This window comes from Vanacampus margaritifer, chromosome 4 (assembly GCF_051991255.1).
Source record: "Vanacampus margaritifer isolate UIUO_Vmar chromosome 4, RoL_Vmar_1.0, whole genome shotgun sequence".
Classification (NCBI taxonomy): Eukaryota; Metazoa; Chordata; class Actinopteri; order Syngnathiformes; family Syngnathidae; genus Vanacampus; species Vanacampus margaritifer.
In genome coordinates, this window is record NC_135435.1 from 5,221,723 (window position 1) to 5,245,378 (window position 23,656).

General features: G+C 38.2%; 2 protein-coding genes across 2 annotated transcripts; both read right to left on the minus strand.

The window, feature by feature from the left end:
* Positions 1–5,749: 5,749 nt before the first annotated feature.
* On the minus strand, positions 5,750–11,809 carry gabarapl2 (GABA(A) receptor-associated protein like 2). Its single transcript, XM_077564155.1, has 4 exons — positions 11,586–11,809; positions 10,332–10,387; positions 10,076–10,248; positions 5,750–6,267 (listed from the first exon to the last, which is right to left on the minus strand). The coding sequence occupies exons 1-4, from the start codon at positions 11,617–11,619 to the stop codon at positions 6,177–6,179; spliced, it is 354 nt and encodes a 117-aa protein (XP_077420281.1). The 5' UTR covers positions 11,620–11,809; the 3' UTR covers positions 5,750–6,176.
* A 1,441-nt stretch (positions 11,810–13,250) lies between these two features.
* nqo1 (NAD(P)H dehydrogenase, quinone 1) lies at positions 13,251–22,008 on the minus strand. The gene is made up of 6 exons (XM_077564708.1): positions 21,763–22,008; positions 17,302–17,469; positions 17,043–17,173; positions 16,084–16,197; positions 14,477–14,578; positions 13,251–13,730 (listed from the first exon to the last, which is right to left on the minus strand). Exons 1-6 carry the CDS (start codon positions 21,857–21,859, stop codon positions 13,362–13,364), a joined length of 981 nt encoding a protein of 326 aa, XP_077420834.1. The 5' UTR covers positions 21,860–22,008; the 3' UTR covers positions 13,251–13,361.
* Between the last annotated feature and the right edge of the window lie 1,648 nt (positions 22,009–23,656).

Consider the following 23,656-nt stretch of genomic DNA (forward strand, 5'->3'; position numbering starts at 1 on the left):
TTTATATGGAGCTGACATTGCTACACTTTTTACAGTGACCTCTTAAGAAGACAGCTGCGGTTTGTTGCTCTCACACTACCCTTTTCCTTCTGCATTGAACTACTGAGAACTACTGAGCACACACTTCCACTTAGAGCTTTTCAGAGAATAAAATGAAGGTTCCAACAGACAGTCACAAAAAACGAGACAAAAAGAAGTTTTGACATGAGCATTGAAGTGTGAGAAGTAAAGTCATTCTTGGTTATAGGATACATGGCCAATGGCCATTGTGTGTCTAACAACCTCCGTCCGTCTCCATGTTTTGAATTGTATAATGTTCTTAATTGTCTTGCATTTTCAAATTAATGCTTTAATGAGAACACGAAAGCATTGACAGGGTGTAACTAGGCTGAAACCACATTATGCCATTGCAAAAAAACAAAAAAAACAACTCATTGCCTAAAAATTTCGAAGTAGCAATCATCCGCCAACCAATGACTTAGCTTAGCTTGTTAACTCCACTGTGAAACAAAAAAGTAAACACTACTATTATTTAACTTATATTGATAAACTCATGCAAACCCTGGATAAATAGACTTAAGTTATAAAAAAGCAGGTTTTGGAGGTTTCCCTCTTCCAACACAAATATGATTCCAATCAGCAGGATCGTTATCAGGCTAATGCAGAGCTTGCTGATGAGCTGATCATATATCAGCTGTGTTGGAGAACGGAATCATCCAAAACCTGCAGGACTGCAGCCCTCCAGGACCGGAGTTTGACACCTATGCTTTAAAGCTACTGAACGTAGAATATTCAATTTCGAATCGCTACTGCCACCTGCTGACAAAAAATACAACCGCACACACCCTTCTTCACATACACACCGCGCACATTACGCCACATCCGCAGACAGGGCGCGGGAAATTCGAACCCGAATCCTGTTTGAAAACTAATGGTCAGAGGCTTGCAGGAGTACCCATTGTGAACAACTAAGGTGTCAGTCTACTAATTAGAAGACATTTCAGTCATAAATGGTCAGATAAAAAGGCTATTGTAAAGATATTTTGGGGGAAAAGTTCCACATTGTAGCTTTAACTTAGATTTCAAATCATTAAGGCATGAAAAACACAGAACTACATTACACTGTTCCATTTTCTTTAATTGAACAGCAACAGGAGAAGGGATTGCAGAAGCTAAAGTGAGGTGATGTTTTCCTGCTCACTACGAAGCTTCCTGATCAATTTCCTGGAAAAAAAAAGGAACCACAAAAAAACACACACAAAAAACCCAATATGCATAGTGGACTCACAGACTGGAGTTTGTCAGGAACACAAACAGAAGCAACGATTCCACACAGACTGGAAAGAAATAGGGAACTAAGGCCCCATCCAGACGGAAGCAAAGCCGGCTTCGTTCCTCAAACAAATCTCGTACATACATACTCGTACGTACATGCTGTAGCGCAGCCACAGGGAGTTAACGGAAAGCGTAGAAGAAGAATCAGCGAAGAAGACGAACACTTTTTTAAAATGTTTTTTACTTTGTTGCAATTTACAGAACAAACATGGCTTTGCATGTATCAAAACAACATGAAAAAGTCAAACACAGGAGAAGTGACAATGGCGGATGATTCAAGTACAACACCGCTTGTTGAACGTGGGAATACAGAAGCATAATATTTTGCTGTAAAAGCATAAGCAAGCTAAGGAGGCTGCTCTATACGACTACGGCAGCGTATCCGCCATTGTTGTTGACAGACTGACGGTTTCGCGCGCAGTCACACTAGAATTGGAGCATACGTCATCAAACTACGACAATGCGTCGTCATCGAGCTGCGACCATTACGTCATCGCTGGAGGAATGTCCTGCATATGGTGTTCAGATGGACGCGTACGGGGTGCGTTTTGAAATCTTTCCACTCTGGAGCCCAGTTTCAAAAGTGATCGGTTTCAAGCTCCGAAACCGCGCCGTCATGTGGACGAACGGCCTAAACTGTAAGAAACTTGTGAGGATACATTGAATCTGGCTTTCGTGTGGACAGGGCCTAAATACAAGAAACTAATGAGACAATGAGGAATACCTGGATAAGACACAAGTGGCAGAGGGAGTTGATTGGTAGAAAAAAAACTAACAAGTAGACAAATTGAACAAGAGACACACGGGCAACAAGAACAGCATGAAAAAAAAGTTCTTCTTTGTGGCATCATAAAACCATTTCACATGGTAGTTCAACATTGTATTTAGGTTTTATTTCAAATTAAAACAAATCACTACATTCCACTTTTTATCCAATCAAGCTGCTTCTATGAATAGTGCATAACAGCAAATAATATTACAACTTTATGACCAATAGCTGTGATAAAAGCAAATTTTTCTTAATGAGCATATTCTAGAGGGCTAAAAAACACCTTTTGTATTTCTATTTTTATTTTTATTTTATTGTAGTGGACTGTGACAATAAAAGGCTTAATTGGAAAAAAAGGGATTTATGTGTGAAACTGTTATCCTGAATGAAAAATGACACTGAAAATATTCAAATACAGCATGTTTCTCAGAATTTTAGATTTGAGAAGTTCTATCAGTTACTAAGTAGAGAACGTTAATGAGAAGTTGGTAGAGCAGATAAAGGAAATGAAATAGGGAAGAGAAAACTACTGCGTGAGTTTTATGAAGCAATTCTAGTTATGATGAATCAATCCATTCATTTCTTTTGGCCTACTGTTTGTCCTCAAGAGGGTTGTGGGTAACTGGAGCATAACCCAGATGATTTTTGGACAAGAAGCGGGATACACCCTGGATTGGTCGCCGTGAGGTGACGAATGCAAATGAACGTGTTGTTGCAATTAGATAGTAATAATAGATAGTTTTACTGCCATTCATATTTAATTTTTTAACAATATTTTTTAATAGCCATTTTTATCAGTTTTTAGTAATTTATTTATTAATTTAGTCATTTATTTATTAAGAATTTTGGAAGTTTTGGTCCTCCATAACGTTTAGCCCACTTGAATGTATATCACAATAGACACTTTTGATCTGGATCTTAATAAAATTTTGGATGAAATACCAGTTCCACTGAATGCATCGCCTCCTGCTGTAGGGTTTTGCCAGACACCCAAACCGACCTGTTTTACCCAATGCGGAAGTTGATTGCACATAACTGTTATCATCCAACAACGAAATTGTGGCTGGTAAAAATGCAGGGTGACTTGCTTGTACTCTTGGAAACCACTAGCCACAACAGTTTACGCCCTGTTTCTGACTGTGTTGTTTCATGTGTTATTGCCAACGGTGAGGATGCAATATAGCTACCATGAGTTTCAACTTTTGGAATTATGATGGAATATTGCGACTTTTGGTGACACCCTTAAAAACAAAGTCAATGCAGTCAGTGCAATGCATATTTTAATAGCCGGTGTGTAAGTAAGTACACAATGTTGAGGTGTAGTTGCAAGACTCAAAATAAGAGGTTTCAAAACACATTGAATAACAAAATCGATTTCTTTCTTTTTTTTAACGGACGAGACGGAGCCCAAAAGCTTCGCTGGGCTAGCCGCACGCACATTAATGAGGAACATTGCGCTCATGCAGGAACGTACTGGGCCCAAAACTTGGCCCGGGAATTTTAGATGGGAGGGGGCTTCAGTGCGAACGACCAAAGGCCGAACATTTTTTGTTTCTCCTTCCTCGTGGCATGGGACCGACTAATAAACAATGAGCAGTGACAGTGTTTTCAGGTTTCATTCTTACCTTGTTGAAAAGTTAAAATGAGATGAGCCTGCACCAATCAGATTTGAGCAAAATTGAGGACAAGTCCAGTGAATGGTGGTGGTGATGGAGAGGATTCCAACGTGCTCAGGGCTTGTACTTGGCTGCTTTGTTGGTCGCATAACAAGCAATGGTCCGATGAAGCATAAATACGTTGCGACCTGCAGACTTATTTGTTGTGTCTGACTGACACAATACGTGCTAGTTGTGCATGCAAGCCATCCTATAAGTCTTCCACCCATTTTGTTGACGATTGACAGGAAACTTCAAAAAATTGATGAAGTATTGACACAAGGGGGTTTTCGTCTATGTAATCGACAAAAAATTTGGCAATCCGTCAATGACGGATGTTCCATTTTGCTGAGGATTGACAAATGACGGAATGATGGTTCGGCTTGAAATATAGATGGATTGGCGATGACGGAAGGGTGTCCTGACTGTTGACGATTGCCGAATAACAGACACGGAAAATTCATTGATGCACCCACCTCTGGAAATATGAATGTAGCTGCTTCATTCATGCCATGCCTTGCACTATTCAGGTTGATGATAAGATACCTGCTTACTGGCTTTGGTGCCGGCTTCTAAATTGGATTCAAATTTGGCAGCATGGTACACCATATTTACCTGTCTTCCTTCAGCTTCTCCTCCAGCCCACCTTTTCTCAGCAATTAAGTGTCTTCATGCCTCATAACCCTGTGTCACACCCCAACCATTTCAAGGAAGCTTCCTACAACTAACAAAAAGCAAAATGGACATTTAGCATCTGTGGCGATAATTGATGTTGTCTTTTGGAAGAATTAGTAATTTGATCAGCGCTTGAGGAAGTCGTAATTTCCCCAATCGCTTATAGGTGCACCACGTTCTGTTTACTTTCAGTTTGGAGAAACACTACGAATAAAATCTAAATTCTCGTTTATTTATTCATAATCTGAAGTCGCCACATTCAATGTTTGTGGTTCTTTGTATTACTAAAATAATTACTAATCCACTCGGACACAAGCACGATTGAGGCTGAACTAGATTTTAAAAAACATGCATTTATTCACTATGGTCACACATACAGAATCACAATACTGTCTACCTATCAATCATACGGTGGAGAAAATAAAAATCAAAGTAAACTAATCGAAATAAGAAAGGAACAATTTAACGAGGTAGAAAGGAAAGGTTTGATTTGCCAAATCTGTGAGATGTTTGAAATGGACGTTGCACCAGCGATATGTCGAATTGGTTATGAGACGTGCAACTTACTGGAGTGAGTTGGATCAAGCGGACGGAGGGAAGATCGGTTGAAGAAAGAAGGAAAAACTGCTCCAAAAAAACAAGACAAAAATAAAAACTATGAAAAATTGTTCCAAGGTCGGACGAGGGCGACACGACTCGGTGTGGTTGGGACTTCAGCCGGAGTTGTCCTCTCGGTGCGCAGGGAGATCCACGTATCAGCTGGCCAACAACCTGAAGCAGAGATTCGCTGCGTGTCTGCGTCCCGAGGGAGATCAGCCGTTGAACCCGCTCTCGTCTTCTGCCGCTGTTCCTGTTATCTTCCACCCTTTTTTTCCCGTCCGTCTGGCCCAGAACTGACAAAAGGACTTCCCACGTGGCACCTTTGTTCCAAGAAACGACCAAGTGTCTCGGACTTGGCGATCGCACCGGTTCATTATGATTATGAATACTTGATAATAGGATTTTTATCGTTTATTTTGCTCCTACAAACAAGCAAAGTCAACGTGGCGCCCCAGAGGTTGCTGAGGAAATTACAACTCCCCCAGTACCGTCTAAATTTCTCATAAGCCATTACGGCAACCCAAATAATCGCTACAGCATCTTTCCGCTGAATTGCACTCACCTGTGCGTTGTCCTCTTAGGTACTCTGTCCCACACTTGAAACCCGATGCCATTAAAGGATCCTCCCAAATATTACTTTTGTCACTAAAAGGCTTTAGTTTAAAATGATTTTGTGGCGCTGAGTCGTACATTTGGGTCCAAACTGACAACGTGGCAAGGTTTATTTAGCATTTTTATTGGTTAGGTCATCCAGCTACCTTACCTCCAAATAATTAAATTAAAATATTCCAATTTCATAAATATTGTCTTCAAAGACAAAAGCAAAACTCAAGTCAACGCAAGTCATTCACACATAAGGAGTAGAGAAGAAACTTCAAGTCGCAAGAGCGAAAACAAAATAAACCAAAGCTACCACACAATAAACAACTAAATATATGAATCTTTGACAGACAGGTACAACATGGGCCCAAAAAAACAAAAGACACTGGCACACTTTTTTGATTTATCCAGGCTGGTGAGCAGGTAGTCCATCGTTCTGTGGTGTTTTCATTGGGATTTCCCAAAGCTTTCTCCAGGGGCCAAGTGGGGGCTTTGATTAGATGTCAGCAGGTAAGGTCGGCTCACTATCATGGCTTCTTCTTTTACAAGCCGAAAGTGTTTTCGCCGCTGTACGCCACGTATAAAAAGCCATCTTCGTCTTTCTCCTTTTCATACAGTTGTCCCATTGTGATGCTGAAACATGAAGGAGGCTCGTCATCAATACCGTCAGCTCTTCTGCTTACGCACGATGTCGATTTGTTAGATTGAACATTTGCAAAAACAATGCTAAGGTTATTAGACTTAACAAAATATAATAGAAAAAAACTAAAATTGAAAAAAAGATTTTCATTTATGAACTACAATAAAAAAGATGTTTCAACAAAAAGGAAATCTATCCTATGTTTGTAAAACTAAATAAAACTATAATAAGCATAAATCTACTTCGTTTTCAACTATGTTAATCCCGCATGAGATTTGGGGTTTCATTTCAAAGGTAGTTATTTTGATATTGTTATACTGTACGTTCGTACAGAAGAAAGGTCAAACAGTTCTTTAAGAATTGTAGTTTAGTTTACTTTGTTACACAATCATTTTAAAATCATGCAATAAACAAATATTCCATATATATATATATATAAACTAAAATACTAAAAAGCAATAAAAACTAAACTAAAAGGACATATTTTTGAAAAAATAAAAACTAATAAAGCAGCTGAAATGGATTGGAACCAGAGCTGAGCACTTCTATTAATTGTCAATTCCCATTGATGACGATGCCTGTCTATTGTCGAGTGGTTCTGCATTTTCAGCAAATGCTTTATGACGCGAAAGCTTCACAAAAATACACAGAATGAAAGAGAGCGTCTGTACTCAAACCGATTGACGGACGTCAACATGATTAAGTCGATGCTCAGTCCGTGTATTTTTTGCGAGGCTTTGCGTCATTGTGCACTCACCAAAAGGTGGGCGTCATCATTGACAGGAAGTGACGATTGAGTATCCAGCTCTGATTATAACTAAATGACATCCTTTTTTAAGGCAAATGAAAAAAAAAATTACCATAATGAAAAATCTAAAACTATTCTAAACCTGTAATACGGCAGGTCATTGCTATAGTATTGATTCAATTGTAAAAAGAATGTGGTTAAATAAATAGTTTTTATAAATCCGGTGTATGGACATTATTTCCTTAGTTTGTGCAACTCTGACTTGACTAGGTGTTTATGCTGTCCTGAGTTTGTCAGCCTTCAGGGTATGACTGGTGTATTATAAAATTTTAGTAACTTTTAGGGCACAAATGCAAGAAATTGTGCAAATGTGTGACCAAGAAAAAAAATTGTAGCAATTCTGTTCTCCAGCGTTCATAGATAATAAAAATACCTGTCCATGTCTTTGTGGTTCATTATGTTGTTGTACAAAAATTAAAGGGAACCAAAAACACATGAGATGGATGTGTTTGGCATTGTGTGCATGCGCTACATAACACAGTAGTCAGGTTTCTATCCAATTGTTTCCAAATTTTTAATCGAATTTAATGAAAATGCGCAAAACGGACATGTATAATTTATGCCGTTTCCATCTGTTCTTCTTTTGCGAATATTGAGAGAGGACTCCGCCGCTGTAGGTGGCGGTATACACCATAGAGATGGGATCCACCAGTAATTTAAAAGAAGAAGAAAAACAGGAAGCGACTGCGCAGTGCACTGACGTCGTACGAGTTTGCCTTTGTAATTATTGATAACCTGTAGCTTTTCTTAGCTGTTTTCCATCTAAATTAATATTCGCTTCTTTAATTAATCCCAAAAAGATTTCTGTTTCGTCGTTCCCTACAAACATACCTTTACTTTATCGTCCGACATTGCTTTCAGACTACAAACGTACGTGTGACGTAATATCCGGTCAAAACGCGCGACGTGTATCTGGTCTTGTCAGTGTTCGCAAAACCCGTTTCCATAGCCAAAATGAGCATTTTCCTTTTTTTCAATACACTTCAAAATCCTCCCCCTCCAAGCGTAAAAACCTTTTTGCGAATGTTTGGCCCTTTTTTGAATTTCTAGCATTTTTATTTTCACATTTCTTGAAAATTCAAATAAAAATGGGTGGATGGAAACCCCACCAGTGTCTAAATTTCTCCTGCAACCCAAAAAATAATTTTGTTTTTAATCAACCAGTCAGACTCTGGGCTCTAAGTCTCCCACTGGTAGACAAAACTTTAGTCACAAGGCTGAGCCCTTGATTAGCATAGTTCCCAAAGCCAGATTTGCCATTATGGGGTAAATGCCACGGACTTGCGACTTCCGGGTTTTACACATCAGTGCCGTTCCCGGCCATTGCTGGCCCCGTTCCAACACTCGCATTCCCACCCCTGTGCCTCCTAACAGTGCGCTCCCGCTCATCGGTGGGAGGGCGTCTCGGCTATCTGAAATGCTTTGGACACAGACAGACACTATACACTAGCAGCCTCGCACCCGTCGACGGGAACGCGCAATCGAGGGGCACAAAGGAGGAAGCGCAAGTACTGGGACGCGGCCCACACGTCGCAAACCGGAAACGGAACAAAATTGATGGCTGAAAACCCGGAAGTCGGAAGTCCCGCCTCCTCCGTGGCATATAGTCCATTGGCCCAGCAGTATATGGGAGTGGTATACATTTGCTCACTTCCATGAGACAGGGTTGGTCCACGAAACTGGCTAATTAATATTGGTGAGACAAGAAAGGTGTGAAATGTATCTTAAACTGTGATTTTTATTCATTTATCCATGTGTATTTTGATGAAAGAATGTCTCAAACATCTTATAAAAGAACCTTGGGGAAAATACATACTAAGTCTTCTTTAAATCATGAAATTCTAGATCAGAATGAAAAAGTCTTATATATATTCTAAGTATCAACGCTTTTGCTGTTACTTCGCTTTAAGTCTCCGATGCCACCCGCGCACAAAGAGAGTTTGCAAACTTGGATGTTAGACAGTACTGGAGACAAATTCTCATAGGTTAGATGAGCACTAGCTAGCTGGTATGACAGCACATGGATAGGGTGACCAGATTTTCAAAATGTACTCAAAAACTTAACCAAAGCCAGTGTTCGGCAACAGATCCTAGAACTTAAAAGCAAATTATTTTATAATAGAAAAGCTTTCTATAGTTTGAGGTGGCTGCATTAGCGTGTAGGCGTACATGCCGATGTTTTCAAAAATGTTGTCCAGAATAAATTTGATAACATCATTATTTTTCATGTACAATTAATATCTATTAAAACAGATTTTTTCACTTGCTGTCGGCTGTAGATGACATCACCTGTGCTGAGGAAGTAATGACCAATCAGGGCTTAGTTTGCTGACCAAACCCAGAAAACAGGTGAGCCATGATCGGTCATTACCTACTCTCTCAGCACAGGTGATGTCATCTTCAGTGGACAGCAAGTGGAAAAATAAGTTTTTAAAGTTATTAATTGTACAAGAAAAATAATGAAGTCATCAAATGAATTCTGGACAAAACTACTAAAATATTAACTTTTTACTTCTGAAAATGGCTCAATGAGTCAAGTATCCCTTTAAACTTGCAGCATAATATTTTGCAGCCCCTAATTAACATTAAACTTTAATGTTAGTGTGTGTGATACTTTTGTTCCCACAAACTTGACTGGTCCTCCAGAGTCAAACCAAATATGAAGCAATGTAAAGGAGTTAGTGACATCTACTGGTAAATAAGGATAGTGCAACAGTTAAATTACCAGGTAAGCAATCTATGGCATTTAATAGTATTTTTATTTTTAAAGGTATATAAAAAAAAGTTTTAAGACATATTTTCCAGTGTTGTTGATACAAGAGGCCTCAATTCCTAATCATTATAATGTATCTCAGCAGAGCTTAAATGTATTTTTACATGAAAACTAGATTTTCACATTTTAATAAGTGAACAGTTTACTGTAATTGAAATTTGATGCATAAATACAACATGTTCGGTCCAAGCTAGTAGATCTGGTGAAATATTGTTCTGACCTGGACTGGGGGACTGTCTTGTCCACAAACAGGAAGATGGCCTTCTCCGATGGCAGCTGGATGCGTTTCCTGATGATCCACATGAACTGAGCCACTGTGATGTCAGAGGGGACCAGGTACTTCCTCTTGTCAATGTCCACTATCTGGGACCCAGACACTTTCTCTACAATCACCTACAGCAAAGCACACAGTTGGAGAACAGTGAACGTTGCAAAAAGGCTCATTAACAACAAGAGTTGAGAAAGATTTCACTTACCGGGACCCTGTCAGGGTACTTGTTGCGGATTTTGGCAGATTCTATGCATCGATGTTCTGCAGGATATCATATTTGAGTTACTTATTTTTAAAACGATAAAATATTTCTTTTTTGGTGCAGTGTGGTTTTGACTAGAGAGAGTGAGCCATTGATTCTCCAGACTCATGCATTTATGAACACAATACCATGGTAGTGGTGAAGGGAAGCTATCTTGCTTTGTATTTAGTAATTAAATAGGGGGAAATGCCAATTTTTTGGGGTTTTGAAGATGAATAGCAACAACGAAAATGTTGTACTATATTGTGCTGTTTTTAGGATAGTAAGGCTTTCCAGCATGCAGGAAGACAGAGGATTCTGGGTAATGAAGTCTTCATCCAGCAAACTTTAAAGTGACAGCATCTTTTTCTTTTATAAATTATTAATAACCTGACGGTGCTCTGAAAAAAATGATTGTTGTTATGATCGATGTGATACTGTAAATGGAGTTGTTTCTGTTGATATACAGTTGACTTTGCAGATAAACTAATCAATAGTCTTCCTGTTTGGCCACCGATCAGAGGATATTATCATTTTAACATTTCATTATCTTTTTTGTAATTACAATTATTTTTCACAGGGACAACCAATCTACGTAATTAGCGTCAAACAGAAGTTGTTATGCAAATCTAAAGGCCCCCTCCTGTAGGCCTCTTAAGGATCTGCCAAAACAACCGTTTCCTCCCTGCTAACAAGGCTACACTCCAGTTGCTAATGGCTGGACAAGCCTGGCTCTTTTGATGTACTTACAGGCAAATCAGGCATCTGATAAGCATTTGTCAATCGTGCAGAATCGGAGGTTTGACAGTCGAGCGTCTCTTCGTGTCACCACCATTAGCCCAACAAGTGCAGTCCTAGAAATCGTCGTGTGCGTATGAACAAAGGCACGACGCTTTCCTCACAAATTCTAGCTCACATCATCCATTGGAGAAAATCTTAGCTATATAAATATATATTTTTAGTAACAGAAGTATTAAAAGTGTATGCCCTGTTGAAGGTGTTTTCTAAAACCACTAAGCCTCCCAAGAGTCAAGCCATTTGAGGAGAGGCCGAATTTGCAAACCCTCCGTCTCTTAACTGTTTATAAAATAAGTAATCCGAAATTACATCCAATTTGTACACATGATGAAATGTGTTTTTCAATAGTCCATCTGAATCGTCCATTTAATAATATTCCTGCGCCTTTGTCATATTAACGACACCTCCCTCTTCCCTTACCCAGAGAATGATCCTCTTTGAACATCCATTTCATGGTTGCCGTTTTCGGGCTCTCTCGGCTCAGTAGAGAATACTTGTAGTCACTCGCGGTCCGATCTGTGAGTAAAATATCGTTCTCGGCTAGTATTGTTTAAATTGCGACTGGTGGATATAGACGTAAAGCTCGATCGTCTCTTTAAAGTCAACACTTCAGCAAAACAACAAACAAGCACCGCCCCCTCACTGTCAGCCAACTGGCAGGCGCTTTTACGATGACGTCATTGCTAGATTGTTTCGTTCGGTTTTACTTTTTTGAGGAGGGTGGGGTTACGAATGGACAAATATCACAAGTGCTGCGATCGGAGAAGGTGCTTAAAATGCACGTAGTATTGTAGTCAAATGCAAAAATTTACGTTTCGCATGAAATACATTTGTCATAAATCCCTACTTCTTTTGCCTCAAGCAATTTTCTTACGTCATCATTCTTTCGTCGTCAAATGCCCCGTTCTGATGATTTGTTACTAACTTACTAAATATGAAGGTAAAATATCAATCCTTATCGAAGCCACAGCTACATTCACAGGGCTTGTATTTTCTCAATTATTACCGCAAAGCATACAGTAGGCTATGCCAAAATTGCTGATTGATTTCAAAGTAGGAAGAATAGTCTAACTTTCAAAATAAGTGAATCTTTTTATCTGTTCAGATTTTCTAATTTAAAAAAAAAATGGTGGTGCCAGTAGAAGAAAGCAGAAATAGTATGGCAGGGAAGGGAAGGGTATGTTTGGCTGTTTGAGGTGGAAGTGCACTCTTCTAAGAAACGACACGTGTCAAACTCAAGGCCCTAGGACAAAGTCTGGCCTTCCATGCCATTTTGTGTGGCCCACAAAAGCTTGTCAACATAAAAAATATATATATATCTAAATGCAGGGGCAATTATTATGTTGCGTAGTGATGTCGCACACTTCCCAGCATGTTTTGTGACGCTGGTGTAATAAATCAAGCTAAATGTTTGCATTTCTTTCTGCCAGCACTAATATGAATGTGAGCATATATATGAAAAACAAAGGGACATTCCAGCTTGAAAGTGGGCTCAAGTCAGTCAGCAAGTGTGTTGAGAGCCTGTATGTGAGTTGTAGCCGGTAGAGCATCTTGAATGAATATACATTTTCTTAACACTCATGGTGATAAAGCAACTGAAGAGCATTAGTGACTGAGTCATCCTTAGCCACATACGAGGGTGTTAAACTATTATGAAATGTTTAACAGCTTCGCAATGAAGCCACATGCCCAGTTCATAAACAAACACAGTGCAGCTCGGCTACTGGCTAGCGGACACCTAATATATAAACTAATGTTTCATTTAAACCTAAGTCTTTAAATTTGATTCTGCTTAAACAAAATTGAAGCGTGTTATACACTTTGTTTCCTTATTATACCGAATATGAATGATATTGTGAACTTACAACCAAGATATATGTAGGGTACTGAACCAGGATTTTTTGTGTTATTCCGCTAGCAATTATACATTTATGTGGTTTAATCTTTCTAAATGGCCTAATGTGTGTAAAAAAACACACAAAGTAAATCTATGTAATTAAAAATATATAGGTAAAACAACCACATTTCACATGAATAGACTCATAGAATAGAATCTCAGAGCTGAGAATACAATTTTAAATCTGGTGATAACTAAATTTCTGTTTATTCAAGTGAGATATATTCCAAAACACATAATACTAGCACTGTAACAGTTGAGTAAATTGATTAAAGTCATTCTGCTACTCTCGTTTACATTCACATTTTGTTTGTAGTTACAGCCATTTGTGTGCGAAGGCAGGTACTAACAAGTTCTTCATCTGTGAGCTGTACTTTTGTCTGGTTGTCAGGGGGGAGTAGTTTGCCAAGATGGTGTCCTGTGGTGATCCCGTAGGCATTGGACTCCTGCTCCTCCTTCACCTTTGGCTGGAGCAGGAAACCCTTTTCAAAGCTCAGGTCAAACCATTCACATGGGGCAAAAGTCAGACACTTCTCATCCAGCAGTCCTCGGAGACGCGCATGCCACTCTTTTAGCATTGCAGTTCGAACTCCAGCAGGGCAGTGAGCTGGACTCCAGAAAATCTGAGGTGCAAGGACCTGAAATCCACAGAAGTGCAGAGTGCCATTCTGAAAAACAAAAACAGAAGACACAAATATGAAGTGAAGCAGAAACGGTCAATGCCCAAGGTGAGGGCATGGTTATCATACTCCTAAAACTATTTTGTAGATTTTTCTATTTGACATGCATCTGTTTGCATACCTTAATTGAGACAATGTACCCATTTTAAATTAAAACAATCTCAGAGAATACAACCAATCAACTACAAAAAGTGGTAAATTAGCAATTAACATTAGAATATAGCTAAGTTTCAACATTATTCACAAATCTGTTCAGAATTGTGAGTAAATTAGCTTTTTGCAACATGGCCCTGGTTGATATCTTTTGCTCTGCTGCTACCTGCTGGCTGTTTTTGTAATAACTACAAATTCTTCAACTGTTCTCTGCAGTTGAAAGGCTGCATTAAAGCCTTCTGTATGCTCTGCATAAAAAAAAAACATTACAAATAAATACATCTTTGGGAGACTTAAAACGTTTAAAATAGAACATATTTATACGTTTTTGGGAGCAAATTTGTTAATTTTTGTGCTTGTCATTATACGCCACTGGGACAGACAGATAAAGCTAAATGTATAATCAACAAATAATACTTTTCAGACAAATTTTCTTCACCCATGAGGATTTCTCGTGACACAATGTGATGCCGCGTTCCCCAGTTGGGAATCATTGCATTAATTAGTTTGGTGGCCTCTAAAGGGCATATTTACTGTGTTGATGTGTGAGTAGAGTAACTCTAACAGCAATTCATTCTCACCTGTAGAGGCCACAGTGCGACGTTAATGTCTCCATTGATGCCATCGGGGCGAAACATCGATTGTGTAGCTCCAGTTGTAAAAGATAACATCGCTTTCTTGTCCTTAGGGGAGACATCAAATCACAAAATTAGCAATTGAGCTGATGACAAGGACCTGGGGTCTATTTCACAAAGCAGGTTTAGCAAGAACCCTGGGTCAAGAAACCCTGAAATGTGGCAAACTCTGCGTTTTCCGTTTCAGAAAGGGAGGCAACTGAAACCAGAGAAAAAGAGGTAACTCTAGCCTGTTTCATAAAAATAGGTAATTTAAGCTCCATTCCATGAACCAAACCTGGTCGGCTGCAGGTTTTACTCTGTCCCCACCTCCTTTCAGCCACACACGACATTTCATTTCCTCATTCATAAAGTCCGCTGCGGAGAGTTTTTGCGTAAAAACGCCTATAGTCTATAGCGTGAAGTCCACTTTTGTCACGAACATGGTATGTACTTTTTTATAACCGTTTGAATAATGTTTTTATATTTCATCTTAAGTCAAGTGCGCTTCTCCCCCGCAGGATCGCGCCTAAATGAAATGTATTAATGAGTTACCATTGAACAGGTTTCCCCTGTAATATTATTGTGATTGCAAAGGACTACATTTAAATTTACGCATTGACCCGACACCCGAGCAGCAACGTTCTCCCACGCCGCCTTCCTCTATCGGGAGACGCTGCGGTGTTGCACTTTTTTTCGAAAGACATGCTCAAATTCACCATATGATTTGATTTTCAGTTTCAGAGACGTAAACTACCTAAAATCGGCTGTCCTGGAACCAAAAACGCAGAGCTTCCTATTTCAGGGCATGTCAACTAGCTGTTCAGGGTTAGTCTCGGTGCTTGTTGAACATGCTTTGTGAAATGGAAACCAGTTCTCTGAGACACTCTGAATAATGGAGTTTGGAAAAATCAAAATTATGTTATTTTAGGATAAAAAAAAAATATATATATATATTTAAAAAAATTATATATATATACAGTATATATATATATATACATATATATATATATATATATATATATATATATATATATATATATATATATATAAATATACATATATATATATATATATATATACATATATATATGTATATATATATATATATATATATGTATATATTTTTTTTACACTGTATGAAATCTGTTGAAAATTGTATGGACTCTTAATATCAAGTTAATCGCGGATGCTGTTATGTAGTAGTAGTAGTAATAAAAAAAATAAATTAAAAAAATAAATAAATAATAATAATAATAATAATAATAATAATATAAACAAATGGAGAAAAATATATGGCATATAGTATATTTTAGATACTGTAGGAGTTTTATTCCAATAATCAAATCATCTGCATTTTACTTTTCATTTTATTTATTAAGGTGGCCAACTACTTAGTACTACTGTCTCACAGTTCAGGTCATAGGTTGCCTTGTGACGATACAAGTGGTAAAGATAATGGATGGATTGATGTATTTATTCATTGCAAAGTACTATCCATTAGAGATGTACAACAACAACTAATTCATTTGACTGTCATGATCACAATTCTATGTAGCGCCTCTGAGACCGACCTTGAAAATCCCATTGTTGTACATCTTTTCCAGGGAGAAAGCAAAGCCCTGACTCAGCACTCGGTCCATCCATCCCTTCATGATGGCAGGTACACTGAACCAGTACAAAGGAAACTGCAGAAAGACATCACAATATTTTCTTTAATTAGGGATGTTCAACAGCACTTTTTTTCAGACTGATACCAGAATGAGTACTCAACTCTTTCGTAGTTACCAACACCAAGTACCAATACCAGTATTACCCCCAAAAAACAATGACAGATAATTTTAAAGAAAGACCTTTATATCCCACTATAGCATGTTTCCTTAAAATTGAATAAAATTAATGGAATTTTATATTCTTCTGATTTCTACATCCGGCTACAAGTATCAGCCACCATCGGTGATACCTTGAAATAAGGCTGTGTATGGGCCCCATGCGATACCTAGGAGTGGGAAAAATGTCAGATTCTCCCACATTCCCTTAACCCCCCATAGCCTTACCTGCCCGTCTACTACGGGGTGTGCAAAGGTGAGAAAGGCATTCGTTACAATGGCGACTAGGGTCGGAGCAATTGAGTGTGAATATGAAAGTGTTTGCGTTTGTTCTTTGTCTCCATATGATGGCGTCCATTACAAGGTGTACCCCGTCTCATGCTGCCAATCAGCTGTAAGGCTCCAGCTCACACCTGTCCGCTAATGAGGACAAGCACTATAGATAACGGATGGATGGACAAATGGAATATGATTTGTACAAGCTTTATGCTACAACCATTTTTTTTTAGATACTGCCTTAATATTCAGTGTTATGTTATGATACATGGATCATATTTTTTTCAGCTTACTGGTAAATCTACAAAGAGAAAAAAACCCAGTTAGTCTGAGCCTAATAACCACAGTTCCTCTTTGATTACATTGTTTCATTCTAATCTTTGACTTAGTTCGCTGGAGTCGTATTACCATCAGAAGTGACCCCTGACCTGGAAGATGATTAGCTCCGCCTCTTCTACTTTGCGTTGTTCGGCCACAATGTCGTCACTTAGGCGACCCTCCGTCCACGCGTGCATTGTCTCCTCTCCATACTGGAAAAGCTTGGAGTTCTTTAAATCACCTGGACAATACCAATATTGTCAGTGCTGAGTAGCTAAATAAGGTTTAACATCCTAATGGCTAGTGATATAAAGACACGCAGTATTTAATTATAGCATTTGAGGGATGGAAATGAGAAAAACAGCTCACCAATGATATCACTCTTTGTGGAGTTGGCTTTGAAGTTCATAGCATAAAGGTCCGACACGATGACTCGGTAGCCTTGCTTTGATAGCTCCTTAGTTGTCACGTCCCGGACGGCATCGTTAAATGAGCCCAAGCTCTGGTGGGCGTACACGATCAGTACCGTTTTCTGAGCTGTAACACACCAACAGGGTAGTTAAAATGGGTTAAGAGCAAACATTCAATCAACCATCCATATTGTATTATTGCACTTTTCCTGTTTAGCGTCATGGTGAGCTAAAAAATAAATAATTTTTTAGAGTGCGGGGGCAATATTAAGAGAAAAAAATATAAAGTGGCAAATTTGCAAGAAAAAAATCGCAAATTTGTGACTTTATAAAGTGTCAAATTTGCGAATCATCCCCCTATCCTATCTAATAAGAGATGTGCACCTTCTACCATATTACTGGTATATTTTTAGTGCCTAAAGTGGAAGCTACATTTGTCGTGTGGAGGTTGCTGCAGCGGGGGCTCTCGCCTGCCATACCCAACATAGGAGCGCTATGGGGCGGCCTAGACGTGTCCTGGTGCTATTTACATTAAAGTGAACAGAGCGGTTTTTGGCTGATTTAGGGACAGCAAAAATATTAGATCCAAAGTCAATTTTGACAAATGCATGTCACAGACATGTCTTTTACACATTTAAGAACTATTTTATCATTTTGAAAAGTTGAATAATATGAGACCTTTAAGGTGGCAACAGTTCCACAAATCCTATCCAATGAGAGTACGCCTCCGTCTGGTGACGCCACTTCCACAAATGGGCTCTACACTGAGATGCATGCCAAGACTCTAGGCAGCAGTAGTTAGCCAAATACTGCTCATCTCTTGACCTCACTTCACCATACTTCACGCAAGCACAGACTGTCAGCCGCTGATCTGTATATATGCGGATCAGTGCTGTCAGCGCACACAATACTTTTTTTTTGTTTAAATACTTGTAAACAGTCAATGAGTACATCATAAACGGAGCATAGAGGAAAACAAAGAGGATAAATACAAAATCTTAAAAAGCTTCACTTCAACTTTTTTTTCCCACTCACTCACCACACACATATTGACCTTTTGCACGTGACGTCACAGCCCTCATGGGAACGCCCCCTTGGGGACACTGGACGGCAAAAGAGCCACTTGCCTGTATTGTAACCATTGAATCTCATACAGCGTAAAGTCCTATATCTAATCGATTATCTTATAAAACGGTCATATCTTGCTGTGCGGTCGGTTGTAGAGACAGACAAAGGAGTAAACCAAATGTTGCTTTTTATCACATACCTACTAATGACGATGAACGGCGTTGATTGATAGCAGCAATCAACAGAAAGGACTGGCAGCCCACAAAGTATTCACAGATTTCCAGCGATCATTTTTTGTGAGGTTAGTAGATAAATGTTGTGATTAGTAGATAAATGTCCATACATTTTACTGGTAAACGTACACTCTAACAAAGATTGTAACAGAGGTTTCGAATTTCGTGTTTCAAATCACATTAATGAGCCAGATAGTTAGCGTCCACTTCAACTGCACAAACACACAGCTTAGGTTTAAAATGCACCTTCTTCAAAACTATTGAGTGCATTTGACTGTTTAATAATGAGGGATTTCGTCTTTGTGCTTGGAGTTTTTCACTCTGGAGCCGGAGTAATATTCATGAAATTACCGCATAGCTTGCCACTACGATAGTCATTAGTTCCATGCGAGTAAACATAGTAACATAACATCATCACAGCGATCTCCAACTAAAGTAATTATCGCGCTCTATGCGTCCCGACTAAATGTGCAACTTCGACTGACAGGCGAACTTCGGTTGAAGTAGTAGATTCAATGGCTCGATGGGCAATAATAACTTTTCAGTTGTAAAATAACAGTAGCTAAGTCACTAAGTCGCTCCGGGTCACGTCCACTTCCGTTCAACAATCATTTCTTTCCGTCGTCCGTCATAGGGCAGTCACGTAATCACGTGACGTCGGTGCAAATGGTCAATACAAACATGGTCTCTCCCCGGTGGGGAAGCGAATCCACGCCACTTTTATTTTCGTTCTTTTTTCAACAATTTGAGGTATGTGATTGAGTGACGAGTGTAGAGGAAGCCGTAAAACTGTTTACTTACGGACACATGAAGAAATACGCAAATCTTCACGGAGTTTTTAGAAACCTTCGTTTGTAATGAAAAAAATCCCTGCGGAAGTGTGAATAACAGGGTAAGCCGCAGAAAAATATCTCCCGTTCGCAAAAAACCCGGCTACGTTTATACCTGGCCTTATGAGAAATACACGTATGCTTATGCCAATACTTTTCGGTTTTCAAATAAGGAAATAGTAATGGCTTTAACCATATCGTGTTACGCATTCGCACTTTGAAGCGTTTGGTACTGCCAGCAACAAAGACGCCTCGCTTTGCGAAGGTCCACACCCTGAGGATCAAGCATTTAAGTTAATTGATTATATGTATATTTACTTGTACCTTCATGTTTCCAGAATTATCATTTACACATTCATATATTTTGGCATTTTTTTGTACAAATAGCTAAGTTGATGTGTTGAATCGGCTGCTCTCCGTCATTCACTTGCATTTACCTAAAGTATGCTAGCTTCTGATTGGTTAGTGTTTAGTCAAATAATAGGGGATTAGGAAGTGTTGTCGCTCTAGCTGCCGTGGATGACGAGTAAAAATTAAATTAAGAAGGAATTGTTTCCATCCTGCCTTTTTATTTTATAAACAGTGTCCCACTAACCACCAACGACTCCTCACATTAGACTATAGCTACGCTACGTCCATTTCTCTTAAGTTTCAGAGTTATTTTCTCTGAATATTGTCCCTGGCCTGTAAAAAAATATATATATTTATACGTTGCCCTAATATGCCGTCGTACAAAGACAATACTGAGGGGGAAAAAAAGCAATTTGATTATTTTTCAAAATCGTTCAAGCCTACCCTGGGCTGATCTCCGTCCAATCTTAGGGCACATTTGAGACCGACAACCATTCAAATTTCATGATGAAATAAGAAATAAACTCACACTGCCTGCAGCCTGCAAGAGGTCAGATGAGAGAACCACGACAAAGTCAGTGACCTATATATATTAAGCAGGCAATGGCAAGCTATTTTTTTTAAGACCTCCATTTGGATAGAGCAAAATTGATTCTTTTTTTATTTTTTAGAGAGGTACAGGAAATTGGCACCTCTTTGGAGCTCTTACCTCAGGATTAGGTGCAAACTCATCTTTTCTTTACATTATGATAATGATCCGATTTGATTGGCAAATTTGACACTTGGAAGTTATTAGAACTGCACCATATGAAGGAGTATTTTTAAAAAAATCGGTTTTCAAGTTTATGAACAATTCTCAGTATGATACATAGTACTTATAGGCTACTGCAAACTACAAGCTACTAAACTCAACTTTATTTATAAAGCACTTTGAAAACAACAGCATCTGAAAAAAAATGCTATACAGTGAACATAAAACATGATGGATTGATAGCTAAAATAAAAACAACATGTAACATAAAATAGAGTAAAACAAATAAATGAGCACTAAAAGAGCTGAGTCTCATGCCATGTTAAAGGCCATAGAATAAAAATAGGTTTTAAAAGGAACAACTGGTCAGCCGACCTGAGGCAACAGGCAGGAGCACGAAGATGGAGAAGCCCAGAGAGCTATGTTGGTACTAGGCCATTTAAAGATTTAAAAACAAATAAAATAATCTTAAAATGGACTGAAAAACACTTACATCTAAACTGTCACTTTTTAAACTTGGAGCCTTACTTGTGGTGAGCAGTAAGTTAACCAAATTGAAAAGTTAGTAAGCCACATTTTCAAGGAATTTTTGCTTTCGGTCCGTTTTATCTCACAGTCATCAGATAGGAGAAACAAGAACATTCCTTTGTGCAAGCAACACATGATCTGCATCTGAATATCAAGTGATGGCATCTAAAACGCTTAAATGCTCACACGAGGAACCAAAGTTCTTGTTTTAGGTATGCTTTATTTATGTATTTAAAAAAACACAATCATCTGGGTTATTTTATAAAACAAAAAAAAATGTACATTTTCTTAAAACATGGCTGTAAAATGTGTTCCTTGTCAAAAATGAGGACTGATAAAGCTTCTGTTGATGTAGCACATATCCAGTAATCCTGTTTAAATCCCAAATTCTTCCATAACACATAATGTAAACCAAAAATTGTATTATATAATATATATATATATATATATATATATATATATATATATATATATATATATATATATATATATATATATATATATATATAATATAATAATAATTATATAATAAAGTATTATATAATAATAAATAATATATATATCAATTAAACACATTTTAAACTTCAGTGTTTGGAAGAATGAGTTCACATATTGAAGAAACTTTGCTTCAAACAAATGTAATGCATCAGTAGACTTACCAGTACATTCAACTACTTCTGTTTCAAAGACCCGAGAGTCGTCTGCTGCTTGCTGCAGTTCATCCCCCAAATTTTCTTCCTCGGGGGCCAGTTCCATATTGTATCTGCTAGATCAGTCTGCACTTTAGGTCAGCTTCTGTGGCTTTTATACACTCTGTAGCCTAGCCTTCTTTGCGTGAGAAACAAGTTAAGAGCGGACATCAGGTGGAGCAAAAGTGTCCAGGATTTACAGCGACAAGAAAGAAAAAAAAAGTGTTAGCACACTGTAGGACCGGTTTAGTTTTTTTTTTTTTTTTTTGGGAGGAGCCTAAAGTGTTCGTGTGTGTGCAATTTAGTCAGGCTGTGGAGTCACTGGTGCAGGTGAATAAGATTGCTTTCACTTGGCCTGGACAAGAATGTATGGGACACTTTCAAGGGATTATCCGACAGGCGTCATGTGGCCCAAAACACTTTAATCCGACTTAATTTCACTTTGTTAGAAGCAAAAGTGAAGGAGGGCGTCCATTTGCTAAAGCTGAAGTAATTCAATCAAGTCTGCTTCTATAATGTCACCAGTCACCAGTTTCTGTGTGAACACACCGACTGCTTTTGCCTTGGCCAGCTTTCCATATTGTATTTAGTGTTTTCCCTTATCAACACTTTAATGATCCATATTTCAGAGGATTTCATGGGTTCCACACAACACCTACAAACAGAATAAAAAGATAATTTATGACCAATATAAAATGTAACATTTTAAAACATCACTACTATTGTTTTTGGTGTTATTTGGTAGAACGTTAAGAAAATAAAGCATATAAACAAACAAAACAATAAATAAATAAAATACAAAAAACATTTACACATATTTTAAAGCCTTTTTCGATATTAACACTCAGCAAATTCTCATTGTTGTTATTAAATAATTATTTAATTCAAGTCTCATTTTTATTGAACATCCATTTTCTGCTCTGCCTTATTGTGTGAATTACTTGATTTTAGATTTTTTTTAAACTGGATTGTTTATTTTTTACTGAAATATGGCACGGGCAGACGTACAGGTCGTTCTCACAGAGGCCTGTCCACCAAATTTGAACTTTTCTTATTCTTTTAGGAGTGGTAAAAGGGGATGTGGCACACAATAAATTTTATTCAAGCACTATAAAACATTGTAATATGTTTTTAGCAAGTTTTTAGTAATCCAACAATTTTACATGCAGAGATGGGAAAACCAGGGTGTACCCCGCCTACTGCCCCGAAGCCAGCTGGGATATGCTCCAGCCTCCCGCGACCCTTGTGAGGACTAAGTGGTTAAGATGGGAAAAGTACTGACATTCTCTACTTGAGTAAAAGTAACTACTTGTGTAAAAAAAAAGAAGAAGCAATTTTGGTAAAAGTAAAAGTACTCACTCAAATAATTATTCAAGTAAAAGTAAAATAAAAAATAAAAAAAAAGTACAGCCTCTGAATTGTACTTGACGAGTAGAAGTAAAAAGTATTCTTACTGGATGTTTCCTCCTACGTCAATATGAAAGATATTAGCTAATGGAGCAAAAATGAAGCGTTGTTCTGATCAAGTAAAAATGATCCTCAGTACTTGCGGCACACATTGCCCTCATATTCAAAAGTAATGACCTTGTTTTGAAAATGTATTGAGTAAAAACTACAGAAACCGCTGAAATTGGCTGCAAATTTTATTGTGGTTTAAAACAAATATCCTCTACTTGTCTTACCTGCCACCTGTGGGTTTATTATTGACAATTTTAACAGTAAACTACAGCTGGCTCTTGATACAGTTGCCCCTCGTACAACGAAAAATATATACCCAAGGTCCATGACTCCGTGGAGAAACAATGAAGTCAAGAAACTTAAACATAATTGCAGGGTGATGGAGAGGAGATGGAGGAAGAACAAG

Excerpts from the sequence above, each read along its gene's own strand:
- gabarapl2 (XM_077564155.1), bottom strand. The coding sequence starts at position 11,619 with ATGAAATGGATGTTCAAAGAGGATCATTCTCTGG. Across the intron at positions 10,388-11,585 it reads CAAAGAGGATCATTCTCTGG|AACATCGATGCATAGAATCT; the intron begins GTAAGGGAAGAG and ends GATATCCTGCAG. Across the intron at positions 6,268-10,075 it reads AAGACAGTCCCCCAGTCCAG|CATCACAATGGGACAACTGT; the intron begins GTCAGAACAATA and ends TTCATGTTTCAG.
- nqo1 (XM_077564708.1), bottom strand. The coding sequence starts at position 21,859 with ATGGAACTGGCCCCCGAGGAAGAAAATTTGGGGGATGAACTGCAGCAA. Across the intron at positions 17,470-21,762 it reads AGAAGTAGTTGAATGTACTG|CTCAGAAAACGGTACTGATC; the intron begins GTAAGTCTACTG and ends GGTGTGTTACAG. Across the intron at positions 16,198-17,042 it reads CGGAGCTAATCATCTTCCAG|TTTCCTTTGTACTGGTTCAG; the intron begins GTCAGGGGTCAC and ends GTCTTTCTGCAG.